The sequence below is a fragment of the Thermobia domestica genome, chromosome 13 (assembly GCF_964235325.1).
Source record: "Thermobia domestica chromosome 13, izTheDome1.hap1.1, whole genome shotgun sequence".
Classification (NCBI taxonomy): Eukaryota; Metazoa; Arthropoda; class Insecta; order Zygentoma; family Lepismatidae; genus Thermobia; species Thermobia domestica.
In genome coordinates, this window is record NC_137466.1 from 59,906,577 (window position 1) to 59,920,817 (window position 14,241).

The 14,241-nt window shown below is 32.2% G+C and overlaps 1 protein-coding gene across 5 annotated transcripts in view; it reads left to right on the forward strand.

Moving 5' to 3' along the window:
* The window catches only part of LOC145669201 (leucine-rich repeat-containing protein 71-like), a 99,491-nt gene that overhangs the window by 62,594 nt on the left and 22,656 nt on the right, over positions 1-14,241 (forward strand). For 2 of the 5 annotated variants that reach the window (XM_081737526.1, XM_081737530.1), the window contains exons 3-8: positions 186-280; positions 2,484-2,559; positions 5,121-5,264; positions 6,974-7,133; positions 10,334-10,498; positions 12,077-12,188. In XM_081737526.1, coding sequence (XP_081593652.1) covers positions 186-280; positions 2,484-2,559; positions 5,121-5,264; positions 6,974-7,133; positions 10,334-10,498; positions 12,077-12,188 — 752 coding nt within the window. The remainder of the gene's footprint in view (positions 1-185; positions 281-2,483; positions 2,560-5,120; positions 5,265-6,973; positions 7,134-10,333; positions 10,499-12,076; positions 12,189-14,241) is intronic. The other 3 variants (XM_081737527.1, XM_081737528.1, XM_081737529.1) reach the window with 3 other exon arrangements.

A 14,241-nucleotide genomic window follows, 5' to 3' on the forward strand; every position in this document is an offset into this window, starting at 1 on the left:
CTAAAAATAGCACTGAAACAAATTGATAAATAACTCTGAATCTCAGTATATCAGTTACACATTTAATCCTTTGTTCTTGGAAATAGTATACTGTTTAAATTATTTTGCAAAACTTATCTTTTGTTCTATATTTAATTCTTTTCTCATTGCAGTCATTAATAATTTTTAATTTTATTTTTGTTTAGTTTAAAGACTGAAGAAGAGGAGACAGGGCAGATTATTCGGGCCTACTTTGAAAGTCCAGACATTCCAGGTACACTTCAAAAAGTGCATGCGAAAGGTGACTGAATTTTAACTTTTTCAATAAATTCATGAAAATAGTTCTAATTGACTGTTGAAATTTATCAGTAGATGCAAAAACCACGAAATTAAAAATTCTCAATATTATTGAGATAGGGTGCTTTATGAAACATACACATTATAGTATGTGATTTATTGCTTCCTGCAAATCTAACGTGTCCATAATTAGTATTACTTTCTCCAGTAAGAGCCTGCTTTTTGTAAGCCTTCTATTATTTTCTCAACCTAACCGAAGGTCTTTTCTCCAAATACCTTCTGGTTAATCTTGTGTGTATACTGCGCGTATTTTTCATATGATGGATAAATATGTCTTATCCTATATGTTTTGGCGAAATATATGGAGTGTTCAGTGCTTAAAGAAATCAAGTTTACGTTTGGTTATTTTAGATATATTTTTATTATTAAAATCTCTATCTGAAAGGGCAAATGTATAGCTAAAGGGAGAGAAAATCGAAGACATTAAGACGTTCCCCTATTTAGGAAGCCTAATATCCTCGGATGAAAGAAGTGAAAAAGACATAAGTTCAAGAACAGCGCAGGCTAAACAAGCATTCAATAGGAAAAAGGACTGCTAACACCAAGAAATGTGTCGTTGGACATTAGTAAACGATTTATTAAGACTCTGGTATGAAGCACGGCGCTTTATGGATCAAAAACGTGGACACTGAGAAAAGCTGAAATATCCAAGCTGGAAGCATTTGAAATGTAGTGTTGGCGCAGAATGCTGTGCATATCATGGACCGAAAGGAAAAGGAATGAAGACGTACTAAAGGAAGCTAATGAAGGACGATAGATCATGAAGATAATAGAAAAAAAAGAAGAAACAGTATACTTGACCATCTTATTCGGCACTCCGATTGGATCACCGTGTTGGCAGAGAGAAAGGCAGAAGGAAAACCAGGAAGAGGAAGACCCAGGATAGAATATCTAGATGCAGTTCTGAAGAAGAGGCATTATCAAAGTATAAAACAGCTTTCCCAAAAGAGAGAAAAGTTTTAAAATTTCTACGTTGCTCGCCAACTTAGGAGAAAAAGAAGAAGAAGATCTGAAGCTCCTTTCAAAGATTAAAAGATTTATGTCCAGATATTGTAAATAACTCTTATAATATTAAAAACAATGTTAACTTTTGCATGTACTTAAGCGTACCGTATAAACTGTCTGTTTCTCTCACAACTTTGGTAATTGGATTGGTGCTCTTATACTCTGAAAGACCCATATCTATTATGGTGTAACACATTACGGTGATATAAAACTTCATTGACATGTTTATTCATATTTTTTGCACCATATATATATATATATATTTTTAAATCACAATACTTATTTTGAAAATCTTCATTTTATGTTCAGCCTCCCAGTAGCGCTTAACTTTCTTGCACTCTTATAGTTATAGAGCGCAAGTTTTCTTCTTCTTCTTTTTTAAAGATTTTTACTTTATGATAGGTATAGCCTTAAATTGTAGCTTGTACTTCTCCACTGAAAGAGAATATGTTAAGAACTAGATAAACATTTGCCTAGCAGCAAACTTCGTTAGAGGAAGATTGTATAATGTAAAGCACTTTGTTCTGTTAAAAATGGAATCTTCATTTTTTTCTTTCAAAATATAAGAATTATAATCCATCTATTTAATAAAATTGAAGAATGTCTCATTATATCTGTTCACAGGTTATATCTCACTTCACAAGGATTCAAATCCAAACTATCACTTACAATAAATAAAGTAATAAAAAAACAAAAACTAAGCAAAATTAAATAATTTATCACCATATTTTAGACATATCCTAAAGTATAGAAAAGAATAAAAGCAATCTGTACTTTGTATTTCTTCATATCATTATTATATAAAAAGTATAATTTATATATTATTATCATTGTTATCAATTTGTTGCTTGTTTTGTAGTTATTTATGAAACCCATAATTTAAAAATATTTCCATTAAATTATATTTGGCTAATTCATTTATTTATTCGTTATGCTCTGATCCATTTTTTTTTTTTTTTAATAAACATTTCTTTCCATTTGTAACTGATTTATGTAAACTTTGCCCTCTTCTATTATGTGGTGCTTACTTTCTAACAAGTATCTAGATATATGTAAAACAAAATGTAATAATTTATTCACGGATATGTCTTTCATCCTACTTAAGTTTACATCTTATCCTGTATTTATTTAAATTTTTTTAGATGTACCAATGGATTTGGGATTGATAAGAGTGTTTGACAGATGCTTAAATGGTATCGCAGGTCTTACTATAATGAGGTGAGTTATAAACTAACTTATTATTTTTAGTATACGTCATATAGTGTACATGTTTTAATTTTTGAAGCATATGTTTCCTAAAATATAAAAAGAAAACAAGAATAGATTATTTTCTCCTATGAAATTTAAGATGATCTAGAGTTCGGAATTCTTTCAATTATTATTTACTCATTGAAAATTGTTTAGTTGTATCTATCAGATTATCTCTGAAAACGTAGTATCTCTTCTTCTTTTTTAAATAATAATAATAATAATAATAATAATAATAATAATAATAATAATAATAATAATAATAATAATAATAATAATAATAATAATAATAATAATAATAATAATAATAAACTAAAAGCTTAACTTTTTATTTTGATGATTGCAAAGAGAATCTCACTTACCTTTAAGCCTCCCTGCCTTAACTTCTCGAAATGGGAATTGGTTGCACCCAATAATTACTAGGTAGAATCGAGCTATTAGTACTAGCACATTATACTTAGCTTAAAACAACAAATTTGTCTAATGATTCATTGATTTACTGATCAATACCAGTTCATAAATTTTGCTCTGCTCTCTGTCTTATCATAAACTAACATTATATTGTTACTTCAGTATGCCGGGTTCGAGTCTCAGCCCAGTCAGAACTTTTTCATTTTTTGTGTGTTATAGAATTCACACCTACAGAGAATCTGATGTGTAAAAAAAATCGGTTGTTTCCTCTTTTCATTAATACATATTAAATTACAACCGTCATAAAGTGCTTGGTATATGGACACTGGATTGTCCAATCACAGCAGGGGTCTGTGGTACAATCCACGTGGTTCAAGATGAGAGCACCGACATTGAGAGTGAGTGGGCTCTTCTGAGAAGCGAACTGGATGGCATAGTGGTTAACGTAGCGGCACAGTATGCCGGAAGTCTCGGGTTTGAGTCCCGGTCCAGTCAGTAACTTTTCCACTCTTTGTCTGCTTTAGAATTCACACCTATAGAGGATCTAGTGTCTAAAAAAATAAAATTGGTTGTTTCCTTCTTTCATTAATACATATAATTCTAACTAATTACTTCAATAAATTCAAATATTTCGTGATATATCCTATGGTGCTGTGCGACACACCAACGTGTCGTAAGGTACCACTTGTAAATAATTCCATTAAGCAATTGTTTCTTTAATAAGCTTAAGTCACATTTTTTATGAAGTTTTGATCTATTTTGCATATTCTGTTTTTTGTTTCATGTATGTAGACCAAATAAGGAATGAGCTACTGATATTTGAAAATAACTATGAAAACTGGAATCCTTCCGAAAAGTATCTAGAACCTTACTTTGCCGAACAGGTTTGGTCTAGTAAAAGTACAAGAAAACGTCTCCATATGGATTTCATTATAGTGCCAAAACTATTTCAAAGATTGGAATAATTTGGTATGGTGACAGTTCCCGTGGCATGGTATAAGAATATCTGATAAATTTTGAAACTTCAATGCAGAAGAAGTACTGTACATTGGCATATTTGGATATTATCATATATTCCTTTTGAATTGTTAGATCACAGACTATGAATATGTTATTCAGTTGGACGAATTTAGAAATGTGAGGCAGAGAGAATGGCTTTTTTAAATTGTTCATTGTACAGGTACGCAAGTTGTTGTGTGAAGGCTTTGACTGAAAATCGAATATACTTGAATTCTAAAAATTCGATCCCGTAAAGGTAGGGGTAGCTTGTTTAGTATGTGTCATTACATGAAATTACATAGGAATGTTGAACTTTCTTCTCCATCATTAGGCATAAATGCTCGACATTTGACTTTCGTTTTTAGCCACCACCACTAATTTAGTGGTTAGTGCGATGTACTAGGTTGCTGTTCAGTTCCCAATGGATGAGCATCGAGAGCACTGCAGTAGTTTAAATTCAACTGTAAACTGTAACTCTCACATCCTATAGCCTCGCTGCTGATTAAGGACATAATTACACTATAATCAATCAAATCAGCTTTTGTTTCAGAGGATACACATGTGACATTGAATAACACGAATTTAATATAAATAACGCAGACGGTTTGAACACAGGAGAAGGGATAAGCACAAAATATAGTCCGCGAAACACATTTACTAGTACCTAATAATAGATTTGCGAAACACATTTACTAGTACCTAATAATAGATTTGCAATTTGACCGTTAAAAAAATAAATAAAAGTTTTACCACTATATACTGGTGAGTTCGACAAATACACCACTGGTAGATTGCTGTCAATTGAGAAAAGCTTGAAATTTACTTGGAGCAATTTAATCGTTCTCTGAAAGAAGCTAGTGACGCCATTACAGTTAAAGATGTGTCAAAAGATATTCATTCAGGATTAAAGAATGGTTTAAAGCGCCGACTTTATTATTTGAAGTATTATTATTAGTCAAAATAAATAAATAAATAAATAAATAAAAATGATTTAGTCTCTAAATAATTTTTAAATAATGTACTGAAACTGCTATATCTTCATGTTACATAATTCACAAACATATTATTTTAGGTTCTATATTAAACTTAAAGTTTAACAATTTGTTGTCCGATTTCTGCAGATTTGAAAATTGTAAAATAACAGCTGAAATGATAGAAGAGATGGCTAACTTAATGACAACAAATCCTCAACTAAGAACGTTAAGTTTAGATAAGAACCCAATTCCTGAAGAAAATTTTCATCTACTTATAGGTATGCAGAGCAGGTAAGTGTTTGCTAAAATGTAAACGGATTTGTCGTTTTTAGTTTTAGATTTATTTATCACAGTCAGACTAGCGACTAGCAAAAATATTTGCGTATATTTAATTGTTTAGGAGTAGATAGACATCTCTAAACTGCTTGCATTGCAAGTGCAGATGTAAATTAATAAAATTCACCTTTGATAGCACTATTGATTACCGTTATTCAGAAGCAGGACAATTATGCTAATTTATGGAAAGAGCTTTTAAAAAGATATCTGCTTTGATACACAAGAAGCACCAGAAAATATTATTAAAATTGACATAAAGCAGAACACAGTGAATTATGCAGCCTGCCAAGATTGACATCTGAGAATTGGAACAAGAATTTGTTTTATCCAGAGCAAACTGTTTCATCTGGAATCTGTTCATCCGTGCCCCAAAGATACAAGCACACATTCGAAATACCCTTATATCTGGAACTGACGTCACCTAGTATGCGTCAAAAGGTCCATGTTCACAAGTCTTTGAGTACATAAATTTGTGAATCTTTGTTGTCCACGGTATTCTATGATAATCTTTAAAAATCAGTTCTAATTTACCGAAACTTCTCACAATATTAATGAAAAACTGAAAAGATAAAAAAATATTATTAGTCTCATTGTCACTGTGGATATGATTCGTGAAACTTTATGTGCAGTGCATATTCATACTCATAACTAATTCACTTATTAAATTCACAAAGAGATTAAATGAGGCTATTACCTAAAGAATGCTACAAATATAAATGTGTACCTTAGTAACAATTAAGAATCATCACATTTTGAAAAGTAATGTCAAATATTAAGAGAAAAAGATTATTTGAACAAAAGGTATGGTTCCCACAATGAACTCTTTCGTTCTTATTTCTTGAGTTAAACCATAACGTACGGTAGTTATTAATAAGATTTTTTTTTTTTTTTTAACGAACAAAATTAAAACAAACGTTTCCGAAAAAAAACTTTCTCCGAAGAAAACTCATACAATCACTAAACCACCCTTTCTGGTTTCTTCAGAAACAAATTAATTATACCATATTTTAGGGTTAATAATGAACTATTTATTCACAAAATGCCATAATTCATTCGACCATTTTTGAGAAAATCGGTCCACAAAGATGGAGCACATTACAAAAGTCCAACAATACATTCTGATTTTTTAAAAAAAAAATATTTTGTAATATTGTAAAGTTGTTGATGAAATATTCTGTTAATAAAACGTAAACATGATTGTACTCCTTTAACACTTCTCTACATATTCAACCAGTTCTGCAACCGCAAAATCCCGTATTAGTATCTAATTATCTAACATTTTACATAATTTAGATTTAAAAATGACCTTGCAGAAAGGTAAATTTTGCTTTGAGATTTATACATTATATTTAATAATAATAATAATAATAATAATAATAATAATAATAATAATAATAATAATAATAATAATAATAATAATAATAATAATAATAATATTATTATTATTATTATTATTATTATTATTATTATTATTATTATTATTATTATGTTGGGATAACTTACATGCATTTTTAATTTTTACTGACTATTTATATCCAAAGACAAGATTATTTTCTGATATTGAGTGAACAAAATGTTAAATAGCTCATTAGTTTAAAAAGTGCTGGTCAGAATAATTATATCCTAATAAAATATTTTTATCTTTGTTATTTCTTTTGATTTAGGCTTAGGCATTTGTCGCTTCGTCATTGCGGAATAACAGACAAAGGAGCTGTATCGATAGGTCAAGAATTAGAAAGACAATTAAAAGAAAATCAGTATCTTTTATGCCTCAATCTTACAAACAACCACATATCATGTGAAGGTGCTAAAGCAATTGCGAAGGTAAGTCTCCAAGCGGGGAATCTGTTCTTCATCTTGTATGTATAGTACTTAAGCTTTTAGGGGGGAGAGGGGAGAGGGACAACCAGTAAGATTTTCAGTTCAACTTTCAATTAGTCAACAAACTTAGTACTTGTTTATAAAAGTGAAGTGTTTGGTAGATAGAGTATCATACTACAAACACTGTATTGTGCTAACAATAAATTGAATTCAAATCGTATGTTGTATATGTTTTTAAAGTAATATAAATAGTTACTAATGTTTTCTTCTTCTTAATGGATAAAGTGAAACAAATTGCTTCAGTAGCAGTTCACATGATAACTGCATTCATTCGAAGACACGGTCTTTTTCGAAGATGTGAAATGGCACCTAAATTTACCAAAACTTTCAATTACATTAGGTGGTAGGCTCTAGAAAGAAACTAAGGATGAGCAAAAAATACCATGTCAAGTAAACTGAAATGTCACAGAGAAGGGCCTGATGGCCAGATTTTATCAAGAAGGATTTAAACCCTTACAAGAAAAATTGAAATCAATTCCCAATCGAGAATTTAAAATATTAAATTATTATATCTGATACGCTAAGCAGGTTACATACCAGTTGTGATAATGTTATACTTTATTATTGTAAATTACTAACTTGTGTTATTCTTCTGCCAAGAATTAAAGAGAAATGCAAAATTTTGGAACCTCAATGTTTTATCCTTGAATACGCAAAATGTTACAGGATATATCATTAATACGTTACCACCAGGATAGAGGCGGTATTAAACAGTATTTACAGTACCTTATTAAACAGTATTTACATTCTTATTATTTAATTTCTAATTATTAGTCTTATATTAATAATAATAGTGAGCTGTCCGCAGGCCTACAGGCTAGCTTGCGTGCTTTTGATGCAAATGGTCCCGGATTGATCTCTTGTGTAAGAGTAGTTAAATTTGAACATATTATAGTAGTTCGGAATTCACCTTGAACTGTAGGTCCAAATGTGCAATAAGAAATGGGGATTCCCATTTAAAATTTTAAAGTTACTCCCGTATCTCTGAAGGGGATGGGGATACGGGGTTGCATTTGTTATCATTGGATAAACTTTTTCAAAACTATTTAACACGTGTTATTTTTGTTTTGCTGATCTTTGTATTTCGCGAGATATTGGGCCGTTCCGGGACTTTTTCCGCACTCTGGCCGGCCAGATCACCTTACCTCACGCTTGATTAGATTTTTACTTCTGGGGGTATCTAAAGTTCGTTGTGTTTCGGAATAGATCCAGAACTGTGGAACAGCTGCAGGAGAATATTCGGAACGTGTGTAGAGCAATAACACCCCAAACACTCCGGCGTGTGCGTGGTAGTGTGCGATGCCGTATCCGTTTGTGCAACCTGCAGGAGGGACACCAATTTGAGCGCCTATTGGCATAGTGCCCAGGACTGTTGCGTCTGGAAGCAAGTGCCGTTAACATGTACAGTAAACCTGTCAGAAAACGACACGACTTATTTTCATTTGTTTGTCTTTCTTGTATATCTCCTCTCTCCTACCCCTACCCCCTTGTGGTGCTGACGCCACAGTCGTGGGCCATGAAAATAAGTCTGCTCCCTTGTTCTTTAATATGCTCCCCTTTCTATTCCCCTTGGCCCAGGGTATTTCACGCTCCAGATTATTTCATTCCATCTTGTCCTCCACTGACATGGCAACGTTGCATTTTTCTTTATTATTGGGTGCTATACCAGAGTCGAGCTTAAACGGTTGGTCCGATTACGAAAATTCCACCATTTTAGATTGACAACCCACACTTGGCAATCAAAATGCTCTCTTATCATTTTTTTCATATCTTCAATAGTTACCGAGTTGACCTTTTCAAGGAACTTTTAACTCGCTCGGTATATATATAGGTGTGTGTGTAGGTGTGTAGGTGTAACGAAAGATATTCAACAAATTGTTGTTTTTGACATAGAAGTAGTTGAACAAAAATATTGTGCTGGTAATATGTTGCATTCTATTATTTTAGAAATATGTGTGTCAGATAAAAGATCTAACACCGACGAAGATGCACTCTGATATGGTTAGTATGTTAGATGATTGTGTCCCGTCCTACCAAGAGGTAAAAAAAAAAAAAAAAAAAAAAAAAAAAAAAAAAAAAAAAAAAAAAAGAACTGATCAGGTAACTTCTAAAAATAATGCGGTTGTTATATATGCTGTGAAATAATGGCTTACTGACCAACAGCCATTTTTTTAAAGTGTACCAGCTTTAGAGCATTGGTGGACAAATTGCATTTCTGTAATGGGTGTTTGTGATAAAATAAAGTTCCTTCTATATCAGGAACAGTAATTATTAAACATCCATCGTATATATATATATATATATATATATGAGAGAGAGAGAGACAGAACAAATATAACAATAATGAAAAATGAAAGTCATAAATAGGATAAATACGTTATCACGTTGTTAAAATATTCAATTGGTGCAAAATAAGCAGACAAATGAAGAATATAATAAAAATGGTTCTTTTAAATTGCATAGACATCTATTGTTACTCATACAGCATATGAAATTTAGTTCTTTTCCAAAGATGGGTTGTGACTCAAACCAATATGTGTCATCAGTTGGCGACATCTTGATTAAAACAATAATTATATATAGATCACATTAGACACATTTTTAATTAATTAACTAATATAATAGTTAATTCATCCAGAAATATAAATCCTTCATAAATCTCTCAAAGCACTCAAGTGAATTCACTATAAATTCTTTCAAATGTATAATAAATGTACTGTATAAAAAACAACTACAATAATGTGTTCCAAATCAGTTTTAAAATACATTTATTTATTTATTCTCATTGAGCTTTTAAAACCTGTATATGATTTAATGGTGGGCACAAAAACTTCTTTTTGGTTTTCAGTTTTTAGAGAAACTGAAACCGATTTCTGATAACTTTCTAAAAACCGAAACTATCAAAACCGATTTCGGTTAGTCTTCTATTGAAAACAGATTTCAGTTTTAAAACCGGTTCCATTTTATATCCAAATCAGTTTCGTCCGAAACGTCGGTTTTTTAGTTTTCGGTTTTTCTAAGTACAAGTTGTTTTTTTTTTTTTTTTTTTTTTTTAATAATAATAAAAACTAGCTTTTCCCTTCCCTGATATGATTTCAATGTCTTTGGGTAGATGATGCACATTATTATTTCTGTTTTCACAGGCACTGCGCACAAATAGAACTTTGGCGTCATTGTCTTTAGCAGGGAATTGGATTCGTGACGAAGGAGCGAAAGCTTTCGCTACTATATTAGGAAAATTCCCGATCGAAGGAGAAGAAGTTAAAATATATCGCAAGTTTACTTATGAACGCTTGATCAAAGAAAGGGTACCCTATCTTTATGATTTAATATTAGGCATTATCAACTTTATATTTTAATAATATTAAAGTAATTAAAACATAAAGTTGATAATGCCTTTATTACTTTAATATTATTAGTATTACTTTAATATTATTAATTTCGATAAATGGTTACTTTTTTCGATAGAGTAAGAGAATACATGAATATTTACGTATATTGTTGTAGGCAGATATGTCATGAATGTGAAGCAACTAAAGCCTCAAAGTTGTTAAGGCCAGGAAATAGAGTCTGAAGTAAATTATTTCTCTATTAGAGTTTCATACAGGTTGTGTTAGCTCATTAATTGATTTTAAGATATATAGAACTCCCTTAAACAACATTTTTCACACTTAAATAAGGATTATTTTTTACATTCTCTAATGTAAATTTGTTAAAAATTTGTAAAAATCAATGTGAAAAGTCTATTCTTACATTTTGTATATTCTAAATACATACTAAAAATAAATGACTAAAAATGTTTAGTTCCAAGTAAATGTATCTTGAGGATTTATAGTCAAGGATAACGCTGTAGCAACCGAATTCTATTTTATGTGAACACAACAAAAGAAATAACAATAAATTAGTGACATTTCTTTATACGTTTATCATCATTATTTATAATAGGTGTTGCTTTGATAAGTGTTACGTTAGGCAAGGGCGCCGATCCTGCCCCCCCCCAAAGCTCATGTGGGCCCCTACTATTTTTATGAATATGTATTTTTATATGTATTTTTATTGTTATATGTATTGTTGTATGTATTTTTTTATGAATGCTCCCCCACCCAAAGTTCCAGAGAAATCGGCGCCGTTGACGTTATGTATAGTTAATAAATGACATTTATTGATGGTGACAGTTTATTCATATTTCAATGTTTGTTAACATTATGAAAATTGCTTTTCAAAATGGTACTCGGAGGACACAGTGGTTCAGTGGTAGAGTGCTTACCTCTGGCGCTTGGGGTCCCTGGTTCGATCCCCGGTTAAGTAAGTTTGTGGTAGACGACATCGTGCTCATGAGTTTTCTCGGATTACTCCCTTTTCCTCCCACTTTCTCATTCTTCCAATTCTTCCATCATCATTCAAATTGCTTTCACCATCATTTCCCTTAGCCTAACAGGAATAATCGTGAGACGTTAAACTCAAAGATTTCATTTTCAAAATGGTACTCAGTTTCATAGTTATGAAGGTTTGCTTTCGAATAACTAAGAATTAAATAAAACAAATAAAAAATCCATCATACATCATAACTATCAACATATGATATTCTCCAGAAATGAGCTTCGTGTATCTTCTTCGAGATGACTATTGGTGATAGTCTAGATCTCTTTCTTTTCTAGATAATTTTCTCAAATTAATCCCAAACATACATAGTATAGTAAACAGAGTAATTGTTTTTAATTATCATCCTGTTTTATGTAAGTAGACGTCTACAATTAACATTATTCAATAATGATCATTTACAGTAATTATTATATTGCATGTGAAAATTAATACACTACATCCGCATAGCACAGCAAAGGATTTGATTTTTCTTGTTATTTTACTTCACATTATTTTCTTTTCAGGATGAAAAATCCCTTGTTCAAGATACTAAGAAAACACGTTCCGGTACACCTATCAAGAAGCCTGCAAAAGAAGACAAAAGAGCTAAAACTGCTGACAGTAAAAAGCGAGGAGGTAAATAACAATTTTCTGATCTTTAATTTTTATATATATGATATTTATGTAAAACAAGTGTGTATTATTGAAATGAAAAGACCACTAATGTACTCTAGAAATTCCATTCTTTTTGCTTTTAAATTATGATACATAAATAGGATCTTAAATAGAAATCTTATATTTGAAACGGTCAAATACAATAATTACATTTTAAGTTTTGTTTGGATCAAGATAAAGAATGAATCATATTATATTCTCGCACCCTTCGGGATTATCGAAACCGGCCTCAATTAGAAACAGTAATATACACAGTTCAAATGGTATACCTTCAAAAATAATACACATGTTTGTTAGACTGGATCGCCGAAAAGTGCCGTATTTGTATTCCAGTGTCAAATTAATACTGGAATTTAAAAAGGAAGCATTGTAACGGGGTTGCGATACGCCTCTCAGCCTTCTATGTGGTCTCACCACTGGCCTTTATCCATATATTATATCCTCTCTATTTATATACATATGGATAGAGGCTAGTGGTGTAACCATATAGAAGGCTAGAGGCCTATCGCAGCCCCGTTTCAAAGCTTCCCTTTTTACTTCCAGTATTAATTTGACACTGGAATACAAATACGGCATTTTTCGGCGATCCACTCTAACAAATATATATATGTGTGTGGAATGGAGTTATAAGAGTCGTGAATGGTAGCAAGTGAAATATCACATCATTAGTGCATTACTCAGATCCATCACTCAGAGAGGACGGAGACGGAAATATGTGCCGGATTTGTATCTCCAAAACGGACCACAAATGTTCAAGTATGCTCAGGTCCGGAAGTTGTGTGGACCAAGGGGCATGTTCAACTTCATGCAAAATTCCACAAACCACGCCGCAACAGCTCCAACTGCGTGAATGAGCGTATTATTATCCTGGAATCACGGGCAGTCATTGTCCGTGATGCACATAATCCCTTACAATGGTGACATAATCACGGACAGTGGCGCAACTGGTAAGCATGAGTACAGAACCCACTGAAAACAAGGATATTTCGAGTTTCAGTATCACAGAGCCGCTGCCATGTTTCACGATTAGGTGGTGACACAGTGGATCATACGCTTCTTTAGGCTATCCGCCACACATAAACTCAACCTGTGATTTGAAATAAGGTGAATGATGATTCATCTGACCATATCACGCGGTCAGCAGTTTCCAATCATCAGCGGTTAATATTGTATGTTTACAACATCATTGGCGTCGTGCTAAAGCGTGATGATCCAATATCAGCAATTTTGCCTTTAATGCCCGATCCTGTATGTCCACGTCAAATAATTCACGGCGTTCTAACTGTTGACACAGAGTGTGAGAGGTACTACATTGAGTTCCTCCCTCACTTGCATTGTAGTCACACCACAGCTCTGAGTGAGAATCCGCTTTTAAATACTCGACGGGACCTGTCACTGAAGGTCCTCTTGTGACCACTGTTCACCTTCAAAAATGTGGTTTTGTCGTCAACACCTTGGATACTGTCCTTCGCGACACACCCAACATACGAGATACTACTTTCGTCACACTCACACCATATAAGCGAGCGCCAACAATTTACCCTCTTTGGAAATATTGCTCATTTTACACTATCCTACCGTTCTGTTGCTCCTCACGTAGTACGGAGTTTGCTATAGCAACCATCACCAACAACCGGGCACTGATGTTGCCGCCTGATCATTGTCAACCCAGACATCTAACGTGTTTCCAACTCCAGATGATTCTATTATATTCTGATAACCATCTATATAAAAGGTGTATAAATACATATAAGAAAATCATTTTCAGTTTCATCTCTATTCATATTATGATTCAGATATACGAGTTCAGTTATACGAGTATATGTGCAACAAAGAATTACTTAATTCTTGTACATAATTCTATAAACAATACCATGACTCGATACTATAGAGCATAGTTTTGTACGAGATTCTGCTTTATAAAAATATCCATAAGAGTGAAAAGTATATGTAAAAGAACTTTACATCTACAATACTGAAAAAAATCCAAAAAATGTAATACAAATATACATTT